Raw genomic sequence first — 25,642 nt, 5'->3', positions numbered from 1 at the left:
GCGCCATACGGACATACCTGCCGAACCCTTCGGCAATGCTACTCCATAATGACTATACATACTGGCCTTATCTTTTATAATTTGCGGGCATTTGCGGAATTCGATTTTTAAATTAATAGAAGATGTGTTCTTCGAATACAATTATTTTTTTAAATTAATTACATATTTACCATTTTAGGTACCTTTTTATCTTTATTTAATTTACTTTTTATTTAATTTCTTCGAGAAAAATAATTTTGTATTAATATAATAATAAAAATTATGCGTCCTTGATCAATCAAAATTATTTATCAAAAAACGCTCTTATGACGTGACTTTTGTTATTCTCAAGTAATTCTTTATAATTTATTGGCTACTTTCTAACTAGTCAAATCAGATACTTTTTAAATGTCAAAAACAATTATATTTGGAGCTTGTTAATTGTCTAGCCTAAAATTCTAATATTAGATGAAGAAGTAAAATTCGAATCTTTATTCACTTTCAACTATCATGGCTATATATATTTTTATTTATTTACCATAACTGGGAACACTTACATGACTCATCGGTATGAATGTAAAAAACATCAAAAAAAAAATCAAATCATTTATTCAGAAATTAAGCCTTCACAGGCACTTTTTCACGTCATATTCTAAATTAAATTATATTTACCAAAGCTACAAGCTACAGCATTTCGAAACGACCACTACTGAGAAGAAATGCCGAAAGAAACTCATTCAAACAGTGTTGGTCCCTATTATACCAGAAGGGCTTACCATTTTTTAAAGATAAATTTATGTATAATTTTTTATCAATAATATAACAATGTAATAATAGATAATATGTGAGAAATGGTTCCAACTTAAACTTAATTATTTCTCATCATGACTAGGTATTATATCATACTGTACTAGCAGATCTCCCCGGCTTCGCACAGCTGTACTATTATGCATGTTATGTACATAAAAACCTCTCTCTTGAACCACTCTATATCTATTTTAAAAAACCCGCATCAAAATCCGTTGCATGTTTTTAAAGATCTAAGCATACATAGGCAGACAGACAGCGTGAAGTGACATTATTTTATACTATGTAATGTAATGAAGCACATTATAATTTAGATGAGATTATATTACAATCCAACTTTAAATGTTAATCGCTTACATGTACGAATTCGTTGATCTTAGAAAATTTACCTATAGCGTAGCAATTTCGCAAGTTTTTGGTTTCGCTGGATAAGACATGCCTAGTCAATCGCAAGGCATTTTAAATACTTGAGTATTGTTACTTGATAGCAAACTAAGGAATAGTAAAAAAAATCGGACAAAGACCGTTCGCAAGAAGTCTTTATCTTGTTGTTTACATAAAAACATGCAAGATGAAAGGGTAGCGGATGACAACACCCTTTTGCCCGGAGGCAATGGAGTGCACGCGATGACTTGTAATTCCGATGTTTTGCAGTTAAAATCGCATTTCCTGAGCATTTAGCGTAATCACCGGAGCGCGCACGAGAGCCCGGGGTACAAAGCCTGTCTCCAGACAATGCCTTCCGAGACTATTTAAAACGAATCCCTCGACGACACCTATGCTATACGAGTACGAAGATCGTGTGGTCCAAGTAACTTTGTGTGGGCGTTTTTGTACAGGTAGGTACTACTTATATTACACAAAATATTTATTGTAATATGCACAGATATGGGTACAGATAATAGTGTATCAAGATATCGCATATTGCCGCTTCGTGCTTTATTTGTGATGCATATCAGGTGTACGACGAGGTGCATATCAAAGAGTATACTTAGTTTCTACTTTATCGTCATCATCATCGGCTTTTATTTATATCCATTTATGGATCTAGGACTTCTTTCTTAAGTTTGAATCCAACTTTGGTGGTCTCGGGCTTAAGCCATATTATCATGGGCCCGCATGTCGTCGTCATTAGTTTCAATTTACTATAATAATATAATTTGATATTCATTTTCACTCTAAAACTACTAATTAAAGGGATACGTGTCGGATTCCTAAGAAACAAGGCAATTTTCTCTCAAAACTCTCGCTTCAGGCCCGGACTCGCACCGAGCCCCAGCCGGGACCGCGCTCCAGGCATCGCGGCTCGCGGCACATCAACCATCGGAGCCCTAATCCTTTCCCGCGCAAGCCTTTCACGAGCGACAGACCAGAAACATTTATTATATTAATATTGTCAAATATTTTGGCGGGTGGCATTGTGATTTTATCACAAATGAAAGGAGCAGGGAATTGTCCTGAATGGCTACTTGTAAAAATATTATTTTTTTTAATCCCAATGCAGTTGTACCTAATAAGTTCACCTTAATTTGAAATTGAATACTTAAACATATGATACATACTTGATATGTGCGCAATTTATTTGCAATTGGTAGAGTTTACAATACGTAAGTATCCAATTTATAATTTTATAATTTTATACCTAACCTATTTATAATTTTATAATACACAGTGATTAAAAAATCAACCTCAAATGACTATTATGGGGGTTGAAAATTATATCTACTTTCGCAGAGAAATTCACGCGAGTGAAGCCGCGGACAAGAGCTAGTAATATATTCTATCATAGAGATCTGGGCGAAACTGAAAATCCAGGTATCCAGCAAGAACGCATATCTTCAACATCAGTGGCTGGAAAAAAAGATTACCCTGTAAAACCATGGTACTTTAAGTGTTAAGTCTCATCATTGAATGCTCAAAATTAAGTCAAATGGAGCCAAAATAAGTAATTATTCCACAACTCATATAATGTACGATGTTATATTCGCTCGACACCGCTTACCTGCTTACGTATTTAACTTATTCACGAGGTTTTTACGAATACAGGGTGACCAAACAAAGTCCGGTCACAAATGCCGGCCATTAATACGTGTCGGGCAAAGACTGCGAGAGACGTTTGAACTAAGATCACATCATTAATATTGAGTGGTACACGTGGGCGGTGCCGGCACAAAAGGCTGCTTTCATGGAGGAATGCTTTCACCCTTTACGACTCCTATCTATTTGTCAAAGACCCTCGCTGAATTAAGTCGGAAAAAGCCTCCGTACTTACCTAATTGTACTTTCGTACAAAGTTAATGATGCTCTAGATTGTAATGACGTTTATGATTTTACGGTTGTCCGAGTTGCAAAAGTCCACATTATTACCTGTAACACGATTTTTAAGTGCATTTTTTAATTTGCCTACATATATGACTATATTTCTAACCGACCAAAAAAAAATAGGTCTACAATTCTTTGTGATATCTTATTTTTATGTCATTCTAGTTGCACCCTAGGGCTTCTTTCGCGTGGGACTTTCGGGATAAAGAGTAGGTACCCTGTGTGTTATTCCAGGCTATATTCTACCCGTGTACCAAATTTCATAACAATCCGTCCAGTAGATCTTGCGTGAAAGAGTAACAAACTCGCATTTATAATAGTAGTAGGATATCCAGAGATCTAATTGACTTCTGTGAAGGTATCATTATGTTACTTTACTCGCCATTTGGGCATATTTTATTCGATATTCGTATGTTTCGTTCAAATGTTCGTGTAAATGTTTGCAATTTATGTGTTTGCCAAATATTAATAATTATTTCTCGGAGATGTTGACAGACTTGATTTTTTTATTGAAATTCATACCTTACCTTTATCTATCCACGTAAGAACTTTATTTCTTCAAAATTCTATAATATTTATAGATTAAATGCAAGAAAGCGATCTTCATGAGTTCATCTCTCTCCCGCCGTGGTTATGAGCGAACGAGTAATTCGTGCAGGTAGTAGATAATAAGCAGCACAACAACCCGCTATAATTTCATCCAGCTCCATATTAGACATTAGAAGATTTATAGCGAAATATTGGCATTCCATTCAATGATACATCCACAAATAAACGTCAGCCGAGAATATTTATGTAGGTATATGATATGTATTACGCACGTGGTCCGTATGTAGGGTCGCTATCGAAGTAAAGTAAGCATATCTAATTGTGTTAGATTATTTTTGTTAGTCTTTTTATAAAGTTACGATTTAAAGTCTTACTCGAGCTTACTCAATTCCTTTACGCAAATCGTAAAATGTTGTCAGTGTTAAGGAAGGATTGAACTATTTTATGTGCCATATGCTAGCAAATCACGACAATGCAGGGTAGGCTCGGTCAACCCATTAGAGCTAGCCCAGCGGGGGCTCATGATCACTTTGCAATGTTAATTTATGTGCTTTGTCGCTTTGTCCACTGCACAATGCGCGCATTTTTATACCATCGCTGCCGGACACCCAGATTAACATCAGTTGGTTTTGGCTTTCTCTCGTTTTGTACCGGGACAATGGCCGGTCGGCACCTGGCATTAATGGCTATAAGTAATGGATATTTCGGAAAAAATGTAAAGCTACTGGTGATTTGTGCAAAAGGGGTTCAGTTTGAATAATACGTTGCGTGGATGTTACATAGAAAATAAATATTTGCAGTGATTCAGCAAAATCATTCTTCTAATCGAATCATTAAATTCATGTCATTCTGTAAATAGAGATACGATTTCAGACGAAATTGCTTTAAAAAAAATTTTTGCTTTTTCATTAGAAAGTGCAAATAAATGAAATAAACAATAACAAAATAATAAATATTTAAGCTGAATATATTTAACTTGATTTTTAATTGTAAATATTTTATATACCTATTTTCTTAAGCACGACGTTAAAGAAAACCTCATTCACTCATTTTCAACTTGCATGTCCGGGTTGTCGCCGGCCGACCGCATGGCGAGCTCGCCGTGCACACGCACCCTGTACACACAGGTGTATACAGAGTGTCCCCAGTTGGAGTGCACGCGCAGGCGCACCATACTGAAACCCTTGGCAGTCGGGTTCCGCACTTCGAAATACTGGATCGGTTTCCCATCTCGGTTGTACTCAAATGTCCCAAAGTCATGTGGATATGGATCTCTTTTAATCTCTAGTCCTTCCAGTTGGACTAAACGCGGAGCTGATGATATTTCCCTGGTAAAGAAGGAGATAACAAATTGTAACATCTTTCATGGAAATTTAACCGTGAACGAAACCCCTCCCGATTAGAAAGTCTAAGTAGCAAAACGTCCAACAAAGCAAAACTTCCATGTATTTTCTAAAGTGTCCTTGATTGGGGCGGGTTTATTTCAGAGACAATTTTAAATATGAGAAAATGGACAAAATATTATTAGCACTTACTTCAAGTGAATGCGTAAGTTTCGACCAGCTGGTACCTGACCTGGACCAGGAAGTAGATTTTTATGACATCTTAGAGCAAACGCTTACCGTGTCGGCGCAATATGCTTTGGTATATGTTCCAATGTGAATCCAGTCACACGAACAGGTCCCAGTAGTCTTATAGTGGCCTCCCCTCTAGAGCCTTTGAAGGCCCAGCACTCTCCAGGCAGGGACTCGGGCCTGATGATGGCTCGGGCGCCGAGACACTCGTTGCACATGACTGAGACCAGCGTATGCAACGCCCAGCTCACTACAGACTCGTGTATGACGTGTTCCACCGTGTTGCCCGTGTCCAGAATCCTGGCACCAGCCGTCTCCAGGGCGTAGTCAGCATGCTAAAACCGATTTATGTTAGGATATTATGTCCAAATCGTTATTAGATACTACCACAGAACTTTATCTCGATTTAGTTCTTTGGGTACCTACTACCTAACGGAAACCGGTACCTAATACAAATATATATAAATATCCTATCAACATTAAAATCATTGAATATTTAAATTGAAATAAAATGCAATCTTTCTTTAGGTTAGGATAGGATATATTATCGTTTGGATAGGATAAAGAATTAAAGACATTCTTATTAATTATGCCTGTTCATCTTTAGTGCGGTTGTCTGCTGGCACCACGACTGCAGCAACGACTATACCGCTCCATCGCTAGTATTATGCCGGCAAACTGTGGCGGATTCGGTATATATTGCTGGTTTTTCATTGCGTTAAAAACACTCATGTAATATGTATATATTAAATATATTAAAAACACTCATCACAACGCAATGATCACGCATTTGCTTCGGCATGTCTGAGTTCGCCGACAATATTACACTACACAAGTAAACAATTAGCCACGCTGTATGTAGGTATATCTACCTGCCTGTCATAGTCCCCAGCGTCGAGCGCGCTGGTGCGACGCACAGCTGGCTCGAGCGCGTCCTTGGCGCGGTCCGCCGCCGCCGCCACGGATGGCAGCACCGATGACAACCGCTCCATCTCGCTTTGCAGTCGCTCGTGCTTACGATTAACCTACAATGTTACACTAAATCCACTAAAAACCACAAAAGTGTTATGCCAAAAAAAAACGAAACAAGATTTTATCACGAAAGATTTATTTGATTTAAATTGTCACCCGTCACTAGCTTGATTTTCCATTTTCCAGTACGTGCTGTCCCATTTCCTTTTCCCGCTACGTGTCCAGTTGTGATTTTCAGAGTAAAAAGAAATGTGGAACATAAACATAATACCTATAAAGCCTACGGATATAGGCAAACATTCCGAAAATGTCTGGACAGGATCAGAATCAGATCATTTAAATCTTAAAGTTAATTACCCCTTACATACGAACTCATAAACACTTCCTTTATAATATTATATAAGTAGTATGGATAGTATGAAAATAAACCACAAAATTATATCAAACGTGTGTAAATAAATTCATGTTATTTCTTTCAAATAACTATTATCTTACGCTTTCTAACGCTTCTAAGTACTAGGACGCCTTACCGTCTGCATCTACGATTATATAATACTTCCAGTAAGGTAGGTCTAGCTTGAAAATTAACATGATACAACTAGGTGTTCCCATTTAACACTGCACCTTTTTCTAACCAACTAAACCAAGTTGTAGCCGCATTTCAAGGTGTAACCGTAACAACAAGATAGATTTACATACCTACCTCAGTTAATCCATGTGAGAGTTGCAAGACAACATGGCCAACATCGGAGATGTCTCCTTCGAGAGAAATTTGTGTGGGTCCCCACAGATACGCGTACATCTGGAGCCCTAGGATCATGCTCAGCGTCACACACACGAAGGTACAGAAGAGGTTCCTCAGACACCCGTCTCCGTCGCACGGGTCTGCTGGACCCATCCGCAGGTGAGATGCATTAGAGTGACGACGCATTGTCTCTTACAAAATAGTATAAATTGCGTCTCTGAACAGTCGCTTTTAAACTTCGTTTCTGAGGAAAATATTTATATTTTCAAAACATTTGACAAATTACAAATCTGTCATCTGTTGAAGTTCTGTCTTGCTTCAAGATTTTTTTAAAATCGGACATCACAATATGATGGCGGTGAAGATGCCGGTAATTTTTTTGGTATTTAACCAAAAATATTTATGGAAGTAAAAATGTGTAAATTCAAATTCAAATTCAAAATTCAAATTCAAATCATTTATTCAGAAATTAGACCTTCACAGGCACTTTTTCTCGTCAATCTTTATATTTATAGTTATTTCTCACAAGCTACAAACTACTGGCATTTCGGAACGACCACTGCTGAGAAGAAATGCCGAAAGAAACTCATTTGAACAGTGTTGGTCCCTATCATGCCAGATCGGCTTACCATTATTGTTTCTTACAATGTTTTTTTTTTCTTTCTAATAATATATAAAAGTACATAATGTACATAGTCAAAAGGTATATCAAAACAGGTTATGATTGTGATCCGAGTGCTGATTAATGGCTGAGTAATGGTTAAGACGCCCGCCTGTGCATCGAATGATCCCAGGTTCGAATCCCACTCATGTCACATGAGTTTGTATATCGACTACTACTTGCTTCCAGTGAAGGAAAACATCGTGAAGAAATCTGCACACTGGTTGATTATTGTGTGTGAAATGGAGAACAATACAATGCAAGAAATTTGTGTTTGTTTCATTCCACGTAATCCACGACCCTCAGTCGTAAGGAATACGACAATGAAGGGACGAACGCTTTATAAATGCTTATAATGTATTAGATGCTTTATATTAGAGCATTATTACATTATAATGTTATTACAAAATATCATGTTATATAGTGACGTGTTAATTTTCCTTTTAGGCTTTACATAGAATAAACGTTATATACGTAAATTTCAACGGTATAATGTTTTTTCCAAAGTATTGAATTTATCAAGGAATATGGAAATCAGAAAAAGAAAGAAAAACTCATATCTTACATACATTTATTAAATTAGAATTTGCAGTTTGTCCGTACCACTGTGATTGTTTGTCTCCCAGATTTTCAATACTTACACATGTTTTGCGCTATAACATTGAGATGATGGATTGATTTATAATTTTAAAATAAAATAAATTATAATCAACATAAGTAGTACGCTTTACAAAAATTTCTTTTACTAAATTGCTTTTCGACTTTTTTGTGTTACGGCTTTATCAAACGACAAAACGACGCAAAGTAGGATTTTATATATGCGTAATTTTATGTATCTTTTTTTTTTAGTTTTATCTGGCAGCGGATGCTTTTGCGGGGCGACATATAATAATGAATAGAGGAGTCAATGATACAAAAATTTCCATAACGCTGTAATCTGCTCCACCGCATTCATCACACATAACGTCTTCAGTAATAACGTAATAGTATCGACATCGAATTTATATACAAAATGAACTATTATTCTCCATCTAAATATTGACGTTGTTTGTCGGAGCTTGATCAGCACAAGAGACAATCGTTACGGGTCGGATGACATCTGAAGTTCGTTTTTTCTTACAAGTCTGATTTATGTACACAATCTTGTCTTTTTGTAATTGTACAGCAATACAAATTAAAATAGACATTTTTTTTAGGAAATCACTTTTGTGATTTATTGTAGATATAGCAATATTAATAGAAATAGACATGTCAAGAAATCGCTGCCGTGGTTAATAAATGTTAGAATGTAACATTTGAACTGATATTTGATTTATTTTTAACAAAATTCAACAATAAGTATACTAAAGATCGTTCACATGTCTGGACTCGTAAGAAAAAACGGGGTTTAAGGTTTCTGCTGCTGCGTGGCGTACTCGATCTGCGCGGCGGCGACGGACTTCATGGCCTCGTGCGCGTGCGCGACGTTGGCGCGCCAGGCCTGCAGCACGGCGCGCAGCGCACGCCACTGCGCGGCGCCGAACGTGCGGTGCATCGTCGACGACACGCGCACGCTGCGCGCGCTCTGGTCCATGCGCGCGCGCACCAGGCGCGTCTTCAACACTGACATTACAACAAAACCAAATTTAGAATGGCTAAATTGTACCAAATGTAGCCCTGAAGGCCGCTATGTTGAAATGAGAACCACTCCTGGGCAAATAACCACTTCAACAAACTGGAGACCGAAAGCCAAGATCCAAGATGACTTGGACGAATTCAACAAATCTAAACAGAACCGGACGAAATTGATAGAATGGAGGGAGATCTTTACCCAATACCTTTACCAGATGGCTCTAAATAATATTCGATTTACCAGATGGCTCTAAATAATATTCGATACCGATTTTTAAAAATCAAAATAGCCTACGACTGGACATCACTGGATATTACATTGAAAGAAATAATCTACACATGTCACATATTTTTTTTCACTTAGACCCGAAATTTAAAAAATTTTAAGAATTAAATTATGATTTATATTTATAGATTACTAAAATAAAACAAATTCTAAGGCAATCTATACCCCTTGCTCGCCCTCAAGCCTATGAGGTTCCTGGAGGGAGAACTGATATTGATCTAGTGGTACTAAATATAAAAATAATCCACACCTTCAATAATGAATGCTTCAACATCCTTCTCTTCAATTTGTAGTTCAGTAATCATTTCATCAAAAGTTATTTCAGGATTTGATTCAGCCATCTGCATGAATGATAGTATCCTCATCTTTTTGATATTCTGTTCATGATTGAGTCCTAAAAAAAAATTAAAAGTTCACACACATCACACTTTGGAGTTTATATAGTTGATGCCTTTGTCTATTCAGAGACCGTGGCACTACCAGCATTACTAGTAGTACCACACTTAAATACTAGTTAAATCAGATTAGCTAATAAAGAAATACAAAATTAATATATAATTTACCTTGAGATTGAACAAATTCTTTGTGACTGTTGTAAAAGGTTTGATAGCTGGACAATTTCTCGGACACAAAGATGTTGAGGAGGTCATGGATCAGTTCTCCCTCCAGGAACCTCACAGGCTTGAGGGCGAGCAAGGGGTCCAATAAGAAAGTGTTGGGGTCAGCTAGAGCGGTGACAATACACTTAATGGCATCCTCTCTCGCATACGAAGCATTCTCGTCTGTGTAGGTTCCTAGTAGCTCAATCATCACTTTGGCTGCCAGTTCACTAAAATCATATAACAATAATTCAATACATTGTCTTTTAAAACAAATTGCATTAATGCAAAAGCAGTAATGTATAAAAATTTACAATAAATAAATATCCAATAAGAAACCAATCTACTGTATTTTTAATAAGAACTAAGTTTCCTAATAAATGTATAGGCTATCCTATAAGTATATTATATTCTTAATAAGTTCTCCTCATAAGAATTAGAGACAATTCTTGTTTGTTTCAGTCAATCAGAAAGGATAAGCCCCTAAACTTTAGAAATAACACTCGCAAAGTGGTTTTATTTAGGGTCTTTCCCCACACGTCAGAGCCCCGCCAGTAATGTAGCAACACCAAGTACACATTGTTACGTTGTTTTAGCACTCAATCACACACCTCTAAATCAGAATCTCGTCACGCGCGAGCAGATGTGCCTATGCCGTGATTTAATGAGACTTTTGACATTTTCCAACTTGTTACGTAAGATTTTTTATCTATCAAGAAATGGTAGAAACTCATATTGGCATTGGTTGGTTGGCATAATAACACAATAACGCATGTGAACGGGCAACCCCTGACGGCAATCGAAAGCACAGTGGGCCACAGTGTGGCTTCTGCCACAGCCCTGATATAGGAGGAAAGACCTTTACCTATTGTGATCTTTTAATACTTGATGCAGCAATCTGTAGAGCTTCTGCATTTGCTCATTAGATGGCGGACAGGTAGCGAACTCTTTGCGCAGCTGCTCCACTCCTGAGAACACCTCCCGAACGCAGCCGACCCTTGCAGCCAGCTCTATCACATGGTAATACACATGATACCTCAAGGGGGAGATAGGCTCCAAGTTATTGTACAACCGCCATAATCTGTAAAGAAGGAAAGAGTAACAATTTAATAAAATCAACATAAATATGAATAAATTAATAAATAATATATAGATTTTGAAGATTTTCTTGTGATTTTACAATGGCCCTCTTGCCTGAACCTGAACTCAACCCACTTTGGGAATGCTATTGTTGTGTTTAAGCTGCCAATGCCTTACGACATTCCCGGTAGAATATGGAGTAGTCCTATTCCAAGGTGGAAACATGTTCAGTTATTAAATTGTAATAATATCAAAAATATTACTTACGATTGGAGTGCCACCACTCCTAATTTAGGTCCAGGTGCTTTTGTGAGCCTCTGGCTGAATGCTAATATCAGATTTTCTCCCCTGTCTAATGGTATCTGGAATGTCAAAGTTTTTTATAACTTTTATAGATAGGATTATATGGCATGGTGTTATAAAATTTTAATGAGAAAAGTAACATCTAGGCATACAAAGGAAACTTCTTTCATGCATTAGTAATTTTGGTCACAGATCTGTGTAAGAGTAGGAAGATCTCTCTCCAACTCTAGAGTTACTTAGCAAGGGGTTAAATTTTCATTTTATACTTAACTGCTCTAAAGCCAATATTACAAAATGGATTTTCATTGCTTGCTGATTAAATCAAATTATGTAGTAACCCTAATACTCATCATGTAGTAACCTTAATACTTTTTTCAAAAGAAACTTTGTATTTTAAACACAACTGGCTATATTTATTAAAAGTGATTAAGATGCCACTGCTGGGTAAAAGTGTCCCTCTCTTCTTCGGTTTTGTGGATTTGGTAACTGACTATGTCACCATTCAAGCTGTGTCCCATGGCTATACTATATACTATTGCTTAATGTAAAGAAATAAACTATACTGGAAATAGAAAATAGAACCCTGAAAGACTTACTATCTTGTCAATCGGCAGCTGAAACCAGTAGAACCACATAAAGATTGTTTTTGGTGTTAAACTCATGAATGATTTCCAAATTAGGTACACCGAACATAGTGAAGCCAATTATATTGCTTTCTTCACTATGTTTGGTGCATTTCCTATTTCAAGTCAAGATTATTGTAATGTTAAAGGTCACCCTAAGAGTTTAAAGAACAAACCTACCTAAATTGGAAATCAATTATGAGTACATAGTATGTATAAGACATATACAAGTATGTACAACACAGAGTACATTTGTTAAACTTTATAAAGCATAAGACAACTGCTGTTGGAGTAAATCTATATTATCTAGGACCCAAACTTTTAAACATAGGTGCACCCCAAATTTCAGCTCAATTAGACACAAGAATATTGGTCAAATTTAGCTTGTATGCAAATAACATACTAACAACAAGTTCAATAGAAGATATAACAGAAAATGTTCAAAAAAGACCAAACAAGTCTAGTAAAGAATGATTTTTTTTTAAATATTAAAATGAATATATGAACAGACAGATGCTAAAGAAGCAGAAACTCTAGAATGTTGTTTACAGATATTAAATCTAAACAATTAGTATTCAGCTCATCAAATAGTAATTCAGGTAATTTGTTTAAAATATGAGAGTTATTATTGGTGTACTGTCTACTTGTTATATATTTGTGCTCAAATAAATTATTATACTTCTAAATTGTTTACTTACTGAGACCATAATGGAGACGATACTGTTCAGTATAGCTTCAATATCTGATTCACTGGGTTCTTTAAAGCAAACATCGCAGACGCCAACTATCTTGTGTAAATCATCTTCAATACCTTTAGGAGATTTCTCTTCTGATATTTCAGCACCCAAGCCTTTAAAATATTTTCTTAATTCTAGGGCCTGAAATGCAAATTATATCCATGTTAATTAAAAGAGCAAACGCTGCTTGCTAAATGTCTAAACATTAAGTATGCTTTGTTAGAAGATTTAGAGGGCAATCCCAATATATAGGTTATGTGTAATGCAGTTACTATATCTTACTTGATCTTCAAGCGATATATCCATAAAAACTGCAGGTCCTTGCATCTTGTTACTTGTATCGATTTTAACACCGATAAATATAAATGGGGTATTTGTAAAATTTATACATGTGCATTCAATGCAGTAAACACGAATTCACAAACTTTCATCAAAGGAAGGAAGGACGTGTGAATTTATCTGTGTAGTTGTCAATGTCAAGTTTATCTAACGTTAATATTTTATTTATTGCCATATTCGAATAGGGTCAATAGGGACAGAAAAAATTCGATTTTCGGGAATGCGTTACTGCGTGCATATGGCCCATATATGCACGTAGTAACGCATTCCCGATTCATTCATGGAGCAAGACAGAGTAAGCTATAGATTCGTCATATCTTTCGTTTCGTTCATTTATATAAATGCTTTTAGAAAATAAACATTTTTTTTGTTATTATCATCTCGTAAACAATTTGCCAAGTCAAGTTAACCAAATCAAGGAATATCTCAACCTTGACGTTGGCAACATCATCGTTTTGACGAACGATGGAGCAATGAAATTAAAAAAGAAAAATAATCTGGATGGACTGTATTGGAAAAAATGGAAATAAAGAAGGCCCTTAGACCTTAACTGTTTTATATCCAATACAGACGTGGCTTACGCCTTCTTTATTCTTCAGTGGACTATAGCCGCTTTATTAAAAAAAAATGAACAAAAGACTTGGCTGTATGTGCTAGAACCCTTTGCCTCCTCAATGAAAAGAGGGAATAAACAAAAAAAAATGATGCTTATTGTACGCAACGATAGATTACAGTTATATTCTGTCTTGTTTCGTAAAATGTGTTAAAAATTTGAAAAAATACTAGATCTAACAAGAATACGGCTTGTATATTTATGCAAAACGATACATGAGAAATTAAGAAAAAATGAGTTTCCATAAAAATATTGAAGCTAAAAGTAGCATACCTGGGACAAAACTAAAGAATAATTTACCTTTTACTTCATCGGGTATACCATCACTGGATCATGTTATAGGTAATTTTATCAGATTTCATAGTTTATTAAATAAGCTGAAACGTCCGTGTTCGTTAAATTATGTTTCACCATTTTTCCTGTTGCAGGCGGCGGATTACCGGCGACGGGAATTTTTGCCTTAGGTAAGTAAAAATGTTTAGTCATTAGGCATTTGAACCTTTCCAAATTCGTTGCAATTTCGGCGTTATTTTTGTATCCATGTTTTTCTTTATTAATAAAAATCAAATATTAAGTTAATCTATGAAGTCAGCCTTTATTACAAATTCAAACCATTTTTGTTTTAGAGGAAGACATACTTGGTAACTACAGCAGGGTGCTTACAAAATACTTCCTGGCTGAAGGCATTGTCTGTAAACATGACTTATTCATAGCATGTGCTGATGAGGATCCAGAAAATATTGTAAATATGTTTAATTAAATAAAAAAATAAGTCTGTTAAATTCATGCATTCATCTTCTTGTTCTGAAATGACCAAATGTTTTTACCAGATTTGTTATATCATTCATAATATATCTATAAATATTTGTCATCTTTGCAATACTGAATAGGTACTTATAATTTCTGCAAAGTAGAAGTCTAAAAAGTTTGTAATACTTTTTTAGATAAAGGAACTGCCTCAACCCACTACCGAACCACTAGAAGATGTGAGCTCTGTCAATGAGGGCATAGACAAGATGAAGATCGCATGGAGATATGAGGGTCTGAGTCGTGTGGAATCTTCATTTGGCAAGAGCACTAATTTTGGACACCATTTTGACTTGAGCAAGTATATGGACAGTGAAACTATAAAAACATGTAATATAATATATTGTGATCCAAATAAAAGTCAACATATTTTGAAAGGTATGTTCCCCTTAAATTTTATATGTTTATAACATTTAATTTCAAATTTTTTGTATTACAATGTGTCTTAAACGTGCAGTGGGGCTTATTAAGATCACAGATATTTAATTTATCTAGAGAAGGTTAAAATTCATTTTAGGAACTAGAAACATAATTTATTTTTTTTTAACATAAATTATTTTTATTCATATTGAATTCTATGGAAAGTATGTGTTTTAATTCAAAATATATTTCAGGTTTCAAAAACAGCCTCTACAGCACACTATTGACCAGCATACAAAAGGCTGTATCTAAAGAAGAATATAAAAGTAGCAGTAAGAATAACAAGAATATGTTAAGGATTAGTATCCAAAGCCTGGGATCCCCAATCTGGATGGCAATGGACTGTGATGAGGGTTTGGACAGCAGTCATTATGGTCAAGACCTGATCAAGTTTATGTACTGTCTTCGAGTAATGTTAAGAGACACAAATTCTGTTGTATTTGTTACCATTCCATCACATTTATTTAATGTAAGTTTTATTTTCTATTTTCTTTTTTTTTTCAAGAGTTCAAATTTAGATTTACCATTTTCATATCCAAATATTTGTACTAATATAATGTGATCTCTGCCTGTTTAGTTATATTAAAATAAATAATGCTTACCTCTATGTATGTAATAATTGAAGTAGTGACTTATGTACAAAGTAACAATATATAAAAATATATATATCTTTAGATATTGTATGTAACTTTCTTTTTTACAGGATGAAGAACATGTTATGAAAAGGATATTGTATTCAATAGACAATTCAGTGAGAATTGAGTCATTTACTGGTTCCACTAAAGAAACAAACCCTGTATATAAAGACTACCATGGTCTATTTCATATTACAAAACTCTCCACTCCATTTTCACTAGTGCCTTTTGTTCCACCAAGTTTGGATCTAGCTTTTAAACTCAAGAGAAAGAAGTTTCTGATAGAAAAATTGCATTTGCCACCAGGTTAGTTTTACTTATTGTCAAATTTCTAATATGCAAGTACAAATATATGTGACTACTAGTTGCACCTCACCTCAATACCCAGTCCGCTGATAGCTGTAGTATGAAAAATATACAATACAAGACAATTTTATGAATTAAGTAATTTAAAGGCTTCACTATCTCACAAGTTTTACTTGTAATTATAGTTTTAAGTGAATTGAAATAAATTAATTTACCGGTAGATCAACATCAGGGATGTATTGTATATAATCCACTACATCTTTCATAATTACATTACGTATGATTTATGTATATGTTAGATACATTACAAATGCATACCATTAATAATAATGTTGTAAAATTATACTGTTAGGCCGTTACGCAGGTGAACTTAACTTTTAATAGACACCAAGTTCGTAAACTTTAATTAACATTTTATTATTTCAGAACTTCAGGAGTCCAGCGAAAGAGAACAAGATGACATCACTGCAACTCCTCCAAGTTGTGGTGGATTTAAGAAAAAAGATATTGAATTTTAAATATTTTTATATCATACATAAGTTGATAAGTTACAATAAAAATAATGTCTACAAACATGTATTTTGCTATCAGCCTGCCCGCCAATATTACACCATCGCAACATTAAAAAAATGGGACGGACTCAGCTCTCACATTCACACATTTTAATGCTGGAGTAACTCATGCATTAATTTTAAACAAAACTGCCTTAATTATTAGTCACCCCACCTGCTCAACAGAGCGCATCTCCCTAAAACCGGCGAATCTATTCAATGTAAGTATTATTGTTTGTTCACATACTCGCAACACTTGTAGTGACCACATAAAAATTTCTTCCGTGAAATAAGTATATTCATAACATAATATTGAAATAACTCAATTTTCTTCTAATGTTACAATCATCAGAATTTGTGTCGTGCAATTTTGGAATATGAAGTGCAGAAACATGAGAAGCGCCAAAGTTTTATTCGGGTGTTTCAATACAATTTTTTTCGTAAGTCCCGATTTATATTTTTATACATTACTGAAGATTAATGTTGTACGAGAAGATCATAATAACCATACTTGTTATCATCATCGGTTATACAACATGGATAAACAATATAACAGATTTTTTTGAGAACTTTGATTCATCCTACGCTATAAGTTATTTCTTAGTTCATATTGCTTTACAAACAATGCGATTGTAACACTTTGGATACCATACAGAAATAGAGCTTCTAATGTTTGTCTGCTAAAACCAGAAAGCGTTAATCCTTTGAACCACATTCAGGTTAAAATATATTTCTTTGTAGGATAGCCATAATAATAATAAATTACAATGTTGTTTGCCAATCTTTCTGAAAGAAATGGAAAAAAATGTTTACCTCATTATTTAATCCGAAGAATTTTTAGGGAAGGCTTTTGCCCAGCACTGGGAAATATATAGCTCTGTTTTTCTATTTATGCAACAATAACTATAATAACTCGTAACTGCAGGCATGCGGTTTCTTCGAAGTGGTATGCGGATACCTGCTGCTAAGCGACAAGCAACGGGTGCTTCTATCGCGGCTGCTAGCTTCCCCTGAGTCGGGGCTGGAGCAGCCGCCGTTCTACTTCCTAGCGCTAGCTCTGCTGGCCTCGGGGCTGATCGTGTGCGCCACCGCCGCGCTCGGCTGCTGGGCCACATATTTACCTGGATACGTTATTTTGACTTTGGTGAGTGCTCTCAATTTTAAATAAAACTATCCCTCTCACATCTTCACTGGGTTTATTCCAGGTTGTGACGCCACGAAGCCCGTTTTTAGCGTAACAAATAAACATGAAAAAATAGCCTGTCTGACATTAATCCTCCTTAGGAATTATATTGTTACCTTGTTAAGAAAGGTTCCATGGCTGTGTAGTTAGTTTAGTTGCCTCGTATGATATCTACGGGTGGTTATGGAGTGATCCTATTCTAAGGCGGAACCACATTGAAATAAAGACAGTTTCATATAACTTACTGAGGGACTAAACGACTCCTTTTCTAGTCTAATGAGTTTAGTGGTGCTGCCGACCATAGTAACTAAGTACACCTATGAATAAGGACAATTCTCTATTTAGTACGTCTAGAAAGTGACCCATTTTTCATTAAACATCTAGACTGACCCCGAGATGAAACAATAAAAATTCAGATCTTTGAACTGACAAATTATATATCCTGTTTCAGTATTTTCTGGTGGTGCTATCTCTTCTCCTGGCTGAATGCGCAGGCGGCGTGTTGGCAGCGATCTGGCCGCGCTGTCTTGGGCTGCAGAACGCTCAAGGCGGCGCCGTCGGAGCCCTGCAGGCCTACTACGCTCTGCCCGACTACGAACACTTTACCGCTGCTGTTGATCTTGCGCAGACTCAAGTGAGTTATTTCTATTCGAGTAATTTTATTAAGATTGTTACCAGCATAAAGATTGTCATTTTGCTTACACACGTCAGGGCCCCTGTAGCCGGGGGCCCCGAATCATTGATACAGCGGTAGTTGCGCCCTCTTTAACGGTCTTCTTCCAAAGAAACTTGAATAAATGGGATCCAATTGCATGACATAAGTTTTATTATATTTAAAAAAATAAGTGACAATAAGTATATCTGTAATAAAAGATATACATGTGTACTTATTTTAGTATATTTTTAGTACATAATTTTAAGTATACAAGCCAATTATATTATGAATACCTACAAAATAATGAGTGAAGACCGTATTACCTACCCTATAATAATTAGAATGTGAATCCGGTGTTCTAGCTGGAATGCTGCGGCATGACGAGCGCGCGCAACTACGACATGTCGGCGTGGCAGCTGCGGCAGCTGGGCCCGCGCGCGCTGGCCGTGCCGCTCACTTGCTGCGTGCCCGCGACCTCGTCCGCGGCCGCGCCCTCCTACCTCAACCCCAGGCCGCTCGACACCGCGCGCTGCCAGGAGGTCACGCCTAACCCTGACTTCCGATATGTGCCGGTAACTATCATTTTAAATCTAACTTCTAAATCGTACCTAATAAAATACATTAAGAGTTTTTTCCAAATATATTAAATTCTAGTCTACATCTGAATTCGCCTATAATTTGTATGAGCCATCAAATATTACATCAGTTCCATCTAGAATCATGTAGTACAAGTCGACGCGGGTTCGCCTTCCAACCACAACTACCAAAAACATAGATGGGTTTTGTTTATTAAAATGACGAGAAACGATGAGAAAATCAAAAGAACTTTTACTTCAGGGTTGCCTCGACAAACTCGACGACTGGTATCAACAACAGTATCTCGTCTTCATACTGGGGTTGTTCGTAACGGCAGTATTCAAACTCGGAATCCTTTTAAGCACCATATTATCTTGCATCCGACTCAGAAAACGGAGGCAAGAAATCCGATCATTCGTGATGAAATCCATTGCCAACAAAACAAATGAGAATATCTACGAAAGCAAATTCGGTACGCATGATGAACCAATCACCGCGAAGTACATACAACCGAATAATTTCTACAGTCCGAGAGTACGGAACCCCCGAATTTTCGACAGTAAGCCCAACGAAATGGTATGAGAATTAGCATCGGAGATAAATGCTTTAGAGAGGAAATTAGAGAAGTTTTCAGATTATTTATATAAACATCAAGCTGATTCTATTATGTGGTGAATAAATTCAATGTAATTTATGCCCGCCGACTTTCAGACTTAGTTTTTTTATGTCTTTCAGCCTAAATAGCTACAGTACAGTTTAAAATCGTTTATCATCACTAGTTAAACTATGTGCCATAAGTTCACTTCACTTATCATAATCGCGATAATTAGTTCTCTGAAGTATTTAACTCCGTGCCACCTCATTATACTCATTATGTAATTATAAGTTCAATTAATTTGTTTTATTTTTAGTTTTAAGTACCTAGTGGATAATAAAAATAAAACTTCAATGTCTCAATATGCAATATTATTTCAAAAGAATGATCAAAAATTGGTCCTAAAGTTAAAAACATTGTTAACAATGGCTCTGGAATGTTGCTATCATTCACAATTGGTTTTACAGCTATTATTTTAACAGAGAGCTGGTAATATTTGTATACTTTTTATTACTATATATGTACATGTATATTTTCAATAAATTTGAATACAAAATCATTAAAAAGCTTCCTTTACAAGATCTGAGACAAATGAAAAAAACATGTCCATAAATGGTCCCAACCAACAATTATAAGTCAATACTCATCGCTCTGTCCTAAACTGACTTTTCTGACATTTCTCGTATTAAATATATAATATAACCAAATTAATGATAAGGAGAATCAATATTAAATTATAAATACATGAAACGATAACGAACACTTTAGTTTACAATGTCGCAAAGGAAGCTTTCATTGTTGTTTGACAACCAATCTAATAATTTGTATTTTCATAATTTTGTAAATAGAAGCCCATAATATAGAGAAACTGCGGGTGGGTATATACGTGGGGGGGAAGTATTACATTAGTAACTATGTCCCATTGGAATCAAAACCAATTCTACAATTCCAGAATCCCTGAACCCTTCTAAATGATACATGAGATCCTTAACAATAAAAATAGTCTATCTATTCGCTATTTATAATAATTGATTCTATATTATCTATTGACCATTGAGACCGACATCACAGTATAATCTACTTTATCTTAGGTACAGGAATGATGTTTCTATAACATATAAAATGTACATTTGAACTATAACAAAAGGAAATTAAGATTAAATGGATAATGGCCATTCCCAGGCGGAAGTAAACCTTGCAAGCAACGTAAGTTGTCTATTAGATGTATTAATAGTCTGTGGATAATATGTTTTCTTTTTTCACAAAAGACAATATTTTTTAAATACTGCGTCTCGGAAGTGGGTCGCTGGCAAGGTGATATTGGACGGCCAGAAACAATCAATACGTTCAAACTATAAACTTGGAAGATTACACATAGAATAGTAAAAATAAGTTATTGTAAAAATAAGTTATTGGCCAAATTGTTTAAATATATTATTAAATAATTCTTGATGTATTAAAATATTGAGAATAATGTCTTTTGTGCTTTCTTTTTCCGTCTCATAACTTAATCCTCGTATCAATAATAAATATACAATAAAGTCTACTCGCATCTTAATTTTACAGTCTGTGGTATATACTGCCTTGCTGCTCACTGATATCATTACAATAAACAAACGTCTTAAATTACGATAAAATATTTACAAAAGAACTATTAACAATCGTAAGAGCTATAAATACTATGAAATTAACATTTCCACAATAAATAGTCTATAAAACAACGCGGTCGAAAGTGATAAAAGACATAGGAAGATTTTTCGATATTCTACAAATGTTCTTTAACCACATTAAATTGTGGTGTTAAATTCCTTAGATAACTTCGCGCGAAACGGTCACGATTCAGCTCGAGCAGTAGATATCTTGCTACAGAACGTCCGTCGGAAACACCTTTAGTTCTGACCACGGTCAGATAATACTTTTCCAATTTTTCTATCACGGAACTAATTAAAGTATATCATTCAGGAAGGTGTTGTCGAGGGAGTTGAGTAGCTCCTGCGCGGTGAGGTTGCTGGCGTCACTGGAAGGCATGTTGTCGAGGAAGTCTAAATTAAATTCTGCGGTCTGTCCCGTGAAGGCGGAGCTGTGGAGCGACGGGAAGGAGTTCTGCACGACGCTGTTCTGCGCAGGCGCATGCAGCGACATGCTTTGGGACTGCGACATGTGAATGTTTGGCATCTGCGAAATCAATTATTATCGATATAATACATTCACCAATTTCTGATAAAACATCATATAGTAATCTGAAGTTTTAGATAATTCTGCCTGTGATGGGCTATTTAGCTCTATCCGATACTAGTGTATCATAATTTTTAACGCTATCTGTATGATATATTAGCCTAAAGGAATTAAGTGTAATGGGCCCTTAGACTGCAGAAAAAACACGATGAAAAAACACCTTTGATCATATTCCCGCCTCTTTTTGGCATCATAAGACCATACGTTTTTTAAAGTAGCCAGAAAAGTTCGACATTAGAACATATCCAATCCAAAAATAATTAGAATTAGTATATTATGCCATCCCCTCACATAGTTTCGAAGCGAACAAGAAGTAGTTCTTATTGCAATTATTTATATTTGTAGGTATATTTGTTAAGTAACACTCACTTGTCCTTGCACATTCATCATTTGATTTTGTTGCATAATCAGGTGCGACATCGGAGACTGCTGCTGATTCGATGACCTGCAAAAAAAAAACAATATTAATTTAATACAATATAATTTATGTGCACGTATCAAGTATGTGCAGTGCAAATACCATTACACGTGTGTAAGCCGGTCAAGGCCATACAATTATGTAAAGGAACTAGTTTCTGAGTCAAATTAGTATGTATTTGTAATATTCTTATGTCAATTTGCAGATTTGCGAGTACCTACTAATTACTACTACTAACGCTAATATAATTATCACGTGGTCTCATTCTAAATTACATATCTACTTATTGAAAATATAAAAAACTGCTAATTTCTGCGCTAAAGTGAAATAATCTGTTCTATTTTATTAAGTTTTCCAAAAAGTTTTGCCTGACACTGGCAATATGTTGAATGCTATCTGTAAAAAGTTGCTGACACTCTATACATATTTGAGTTGACAATTGAACTTACGTAATATTACTGGTGTCAAGATTGAATTACAGTAGCTTAAATTATTGGCATTATATTCTGGCATGACATTCACTACAACCATCATCTAACGGTACTCGTCGTACACACACTCGAAAACAAATCAGTCTTACGTACCTTTGTTGTTGTTGGTGCTGCATAAGCTGTTGTTGCTGGAGTCTCGCTTGTTGCAGCTGCATCTGCTGCTGCGTCATACCGCCGCCCATTGAACCCATTCCGAAGCCCGCTGAAAATATTATTTATTTATTTATTATATATTATATTTAATATTATTTATTTTTTGTAACCTCAGTCACTCTTGTCAGTGCATTTCATTCCATTGCTCTCATTCCATAGATAATTGCTGCACTTCTTGATGTGATGCCTTGGTATCAAGGGTCCGAACATTTTCTCTCTTCTTCGTGTGATAATATGGATTTTAAATCAAATTATCCGTAGTTATGTAGATTATTTTACGTTTAAATCATATTCTTTTGAAAAAATACCTATTTTTATTTTAATGGAATTTTGATCTTAAAGTAATGGTTTGTTTTGTTTACCTAGACGTTACAGACTTAAATGTGTGATTGGTAGTTTTACCATTATAAGTAGTTTTACACATATTAAACAGTCACGGCCCATACTCCTTATCCAAGGAAAGTAAAAAAAGCTATAGTCCCAGTGGGGTCATCAAAGTAGTAGGCTTATGATGAGTTATACAATGTTTACACTAAAGTCGGCTGTTTTCTTCTCAACAAATAAGTGAAATCCTTCTGTTTACCTTGATGATGGTGTGGAAACTGTTGCCTGGCTGCAGCCTGCTGCTGCATGAGCACGTGTCGCCATTCCGGCGAGTACTGACGCGCGTGCGGCGGGAACGGGCGCGGCGCCGCGGGCCCGGCGCGGCGCAGGCCTGCGCTCGCCGGCGACGCGAACCGCGCCTTGTACTCCGGCGGCGGCGGCCGCATCTGCTGCTGCTGCTGCTGCTGCTGCTGTTGCTGCTGCGCCCGCAACATTTGCTGTTGTTGTTGCTGCAACATTTTCGCTTGCTGTTCTCTCGACAGGCCCGCTGCTGCGACTCCTGGAATTATCATGTCGATCATTATTGACGAAACACAGTTAAGTGGATCAAAACTTTATTTCCTTCCAGTTTTGTTTGGTCCGACGTGGATTTAGACTTGATTTATGAGCAATTTAACATGAATCGGTGGTGGTCTAATGGTTAAGGATGTCAATGGTCCAAAAGCTTCTAATCTTGCTCGGGCGATACTAGTTTGTAAACCAATCTGACATGCTACCGGCGAAGAAAAATATCAAGAGGAAACCTGCACACTAATCTATTCTAGTTATAAAAAATGAATTTGAATTGAATAAAATCTGACACCAGTGTTAGCAATAAGACAGTCAATAGAAACGGAAGGACCCACCATTAACTGAATATTATTATAACAATTCCAAACTTCATGCAATTCCAAACTTATTTATATTGACAGTTTAGATAACATTCGAAATGGAGGTGAGCAATAGCTGTTATGAGTGACTGACGATGACTCACCGAGCGGCTGCTGTGGGCCCGTGCCGGCGGCGGGCGCTTGCGGGGCGGCGGCAGGGCCCTGCGGCCGCGGCCGCATGCCTTGCGAGAAGTTTATACTCTGCGACTGAGACATCGAGTACGAATCGCAGCCGTTACCTGTAAAAACATACGAACATCATTCAATAATTGAAATAGTAGGTCAGGCATAAATATCTCTACAATTATATAAAGATGAAGACTGTGTTTGTTAGAACACATTAATGGTTGTAGTCTAAATAAAAAAGGTTAATTCGACATAACACTGTAATAATAATTAGTACTTATACAAAAAAGGAGGTAAAAATAACCACCAAATCGATTTGAAAATATACTTCTGGGTAATATAACTATTTTCATGAGAAAGGCACAAGCAAAATCATGGGGCATAGCTATGCTCAATATTACAATCTCATCATCATATCCACAAAAGTATAGTTGGCATAACTCCCGAAGATTACGACTTCATACCGTTATATTTGTTTCCAAGTAAACGGTATAACTATAGCAACGTTGTGTTGTGTGTACATCATGCACCTTGTACATGTTACTTGTTATGAAATGTAAATAAACTTTGGATCCGTCTATCTTATCTATTAACCTTTTCCCATATCGATGGTATTAACGTAATACAATCACTGCTGGCGCTGAAATTCCATATGTAAAATGTATAACTTTGTTGAAGTATGGAAGTGCAGTATTGTTGCCTTTTGGTTTTCTGTAGGATTATTCACGCGATTTGCAAATGAGACAAACAGCACAACAAAAATAGATTTTTGAACGCTAAATTTCGGCTATTTAAACTTCCGAGGCCTGAAAGTGGACATTATCAATAAAAGTCCAATAGCCCATTCGGTGGATATTTTACAAAGCAAATAAGTATATGAGGTGTGAAAAAAGTAAGGAATGCAGTATATGAACTACAAAGCATTAGTATGAAGTATGGACACGTCAATCTGTCAAGCAACCCCAAGGCGCGCGACTCGCATTCTCGCCGATCGTCAACCTCTCGCACCCTCCCCTCACTCGCGCATACCACACACCGCTATCATTTTATTGCACTTAGCCGACTCCCTCTTAACATAACGCCATAGAGATCTTATTCCCGCACGACGTTCTAGGATTACATACGCTACATACGAGAACATTGTAACAAAACTGTGATGAAAAATAAACTCTGCACGCGATTCCATTTTCATGCAGCGTTGTTTTAAAAATATTTTAAAATGATATGCCTCGGCTTTGCATTATGACTGATGTTGGTTTATGACTGATGATGGTTCACATTTCTAATTATAATGAAATTCTCGCATTGCAAAGCTTGGACGATAATGTACGATTAATAAAACATCGCAAGTGATCTATGATCAGAACGAGTCATATTTGGCGTAAGATTCTAATTATCTGAAGTACTAATAAAAACGATAAAACAATCCCTGCAATAA

General features: G+C 36.1%; 5 protein-coding genes across 7 annotated transcripts in view; 2 read left to right on the top strand and 3 right to left on the bottom strand.

Moving 5' to 3' along the window:
- Positions 1 to 4,628: 4,628 nt before the first annotated feature.
- On the bottom strand, positions 4,629 to 7,352 carry LOC128669407 (SUN domain-containing protein 2-like). Its single transcript, XM_053744224.1, has 4 exons — positions 6,907 to 7,352; positions 6,104 to 6,256; positions 5,280 to 5,566; positions 4,629 to 4,985 (listed from the first exon to the last, which is right to left on the bottom strand). Exons 1-4 carry the CDS (start codon positions 7,132 to 7,134, stop codon positions 4,700 to 4,702), a joined length of 954 nt encoding a protein of 317 aa, XP_053600199.1. The 5' UTR covers positions 7,135 to 7,352; the 3' UTR covers positions 4,629 to 4,699.
- Positions 7,353 to 8,163: 811 nt separating this feature from the next.
- Positions 8,164 to 13,309, bottom strand: eIF3m (eukaryotic translation initiation factor 3 subunit m). Of its 2 annotated transcripts, XM_053744221.2 has the most exons (8): positions 13,131 to 13,309; positions 12,810 to 12,989; positions 12,085 to 12,102; positions 11,453 to 11,547; positions 10,971 to 11,186; positions 10,070 to 10,335; positions 9,757 to 9,900; positions 8,164 to 9,211 (listed from the first exon to the last, which is right to left on the bottom strand). In XM_053744221.2, exons 1-8 carry the CDS (start codon positions 13,173 to 13,175, stop codon positions 8,997 to 8,999), a joined length of 1,179 nt encoding a protein of 392 aa, XP_053600196.1. In that variant the 5' UTR covers positions 13,176 to 13,309; the 3' UTR covers positions 8,164 to 8,996. The 2 variants fall into 2 exon arrangements, with proteins under 2 accessions (XP_053600196.1, XP_053600197.1); XM_053744222.2 differs by lacking the exon at positions 12,085 to 12,102 and having other exon boundaries at positions 13,131 to 13,308.
- A 582-nt stretch (positions 13,310 to 13,891) lies between these two features.
- Positions 13,892 to 16,541, top strand: Elp4 (Elongator complex protein 4). The gene is made up of 7 exons (XM_053743633.2): positions 13,892 to 14,142; positions 14,229 to 14,264; positions 14,427 to 14,542; positions 14,745 to 14,985; positions 15,222 to 15,496; positions 15,731 to 15,968; positions 16,395 to 16,541. Exons 1-7 carry the CDS (start codon positions 14,034 to 14,036, stop codon positions 16,484 to 16,486), a joined length of 1,107 nt encoding a protein of 368 aa, XP_053599608.1. The 5' UTR covers positions 13,892 to 14,033; the 3' UTR covers positions 16,487 to 16,541.
- Positions 16,542 to 16,612: 71 nt separating this feature from the next.
- Tsp68C (Tetraspanin 68C) lies at positions 16,613 to 19,765 on the top strand. Its single transcript, XM_053743635.2, has 5 exons — positions 16,613 to 16,959; positions 17,445 to 17,663; positions 18,154 to 18,336; positions 18,720 to 18,929; positions 19,195 to 19,765. The coding sequence occupies exons 1-5, from the start codon at positions 16,897 to 16,899 to the stop codon at positions 19,513 to 19,515; spliced, it is 996 nt and encodes a 331-aa protein (XP_053599610.1). The 5' UTR covers positions 16,613 to 16,896; the 3' UTR covers positions 19,516 to 19,765.
- Positions 19,766 to 19,884: 119 nt separating this feature from the next.
- LOC128669119 (neurogenic protein mastermind-like) overlaps positions 19,885 to 25,642 on the bottom strand; it is a 120,890-nt gene continuing 115,132 nt past the window's right edge. For both annotated transcript variants that reach the window (XM_053743630.1, XM_053743629.2), the window contains 5 exons: positions 24,183 to 24,317; positions 23,409 to 23,708; positions 22,766 to 22,874; positions 22,133 to 22,208; positions 19,885 to 21,703 (listed from right to left, as the gene is read on the bottom strand). In XM_053743630.1, the coding sequence (XP_053599605.1) occupies positions 21,473 to 21,703; positions 22,133 to 22,208; positions 22,766 to 22,874; positions 23,409 to 23,708; positions 24,183 to 24,317 (851 nt within the window). In that variant the 3' untranslated portion in view covers positions 19,885 to 21,472. The remainder of the gene's footprint in view (positions 21,704 to 22,132; positions 22,209 to 22,765; positions 22,875 to 23,408; positions 23,709 to 24,182; positions 24,318 to 25,642) is intronic.

The sequence above is a fragment of the Plodia interpunctella genome, chromosome 4 (assembly GCF_027563975.2).
Source record: "Plodia interpunctella isolate USDA-ARS_2022_Savannah chromosome 4, ilPloInte3.2, whole genome shotgun sequence".
Lineage (NCBI taxonomy): Eukaryota > Metazoa > Arthropoda > Insecta > Lepidoptera > Pyralidae > Plodia > Plodia interpunctella.
This window is presented reverse-complemented; position numbering and strand designations above follow the sequence as displayed.

What these genes read in the sequence shown, in the direction of transcription:
- LOC128669407 (XM_053744224.1), bottom strand. Translation starts at nt 7,134, where the DNA reads ATGCGTCGTCACTCTAATGCATCTCACCTGCGGATGGGTCCAGCAGAC. An exon ending in TCTCACATGGATTAACTGAG is followed by an intron (nt 6,257 to 6,906) that starts GTAGGTATGTAA and finishes GTAACATTGTAG; the next exon opens with GTTAATCGTAAGCACGAGCG. An exon ending in CTGGGGACTATGACAGGCAG is followed by an intron (nt 5,567 to 6,103) that starts GTAGATATACCT and finishes AATCGGTTTTAG; the next exon opens with CATGCTGACTACGCCCTGGA.
- eIF3m (XM_053744221.2), bottom strand. Translation starts at nt 13,175, where the DNA reads ATGCAAGGACCTGCAGTTTTTATGGATATATCGCTTGAAGATCAA. An exon ending in GTATTAAAAGATCACAATAG is followed by an intron (nt 10,336 to 10,970) that starts GTAAAGGTCTTT and finishes ATATGATTTTAG; the next exon opens with TGAACTGGCAGCCAAAGTGA. An exon ending in TGAAGCATTCATTATTGAAG is followed by an intron (nt 9,212 to 9,756) that starts GTGTGGATTATT and finishes TTGTAATGTCAG; the next exon opens with TGTTGAAGACGCGCCTGGTG.
- Elp4 (XM_053743633.2), top strand. Translation starts at nt 14,034, where the DNA reads ATGAGTTTCCATAAAAATATTGAAGCTAAAAGTAGCATACCTGGGACA. An exon ending in ATCACTGGATCATGTTATAG is followed by an intron (nt 14,143 to 14,228) that starts GTAATTTTATCA and finishes TTCCTGTTGCAG; the next exon opens with GCGGCGGATTACCGGCGACG. An exon ending in ATGAGGATCCAGAAAATATT is followed by an intron (nt 14,543 to 14,744) that starts GTAAATATGTTT and finishes ATACTTTTTTAG; the next exon opens with ATAAAGGAACTGCCTCAACC.
- Tsp68C (XM_053743635.2), top strand. Translation starts at nt 16,897, where the DNA reads ATGAAGTGCAGAAACATGAGAAGCGCCAAAGTTTTATTCGGGTGTTTC. An exon ending in GATACGTTATTTTGACTTTG is followed by an intron (nt 17,664 to 18,153) that starts GTGAGTGCTCTC and finishes ATCCTGTTTCAG; the next exon opens with TATTTTCTGGTGGTGCTATC. An exon ending in CTGACTTCCGATATGTGCCG is followed by an intron (nt 18,930 to 19,194) that starts GTAACTATCATT and finishes CTTTTACTTCAG; the next exon opens with GGTTGCCTCGACAAACTCGA.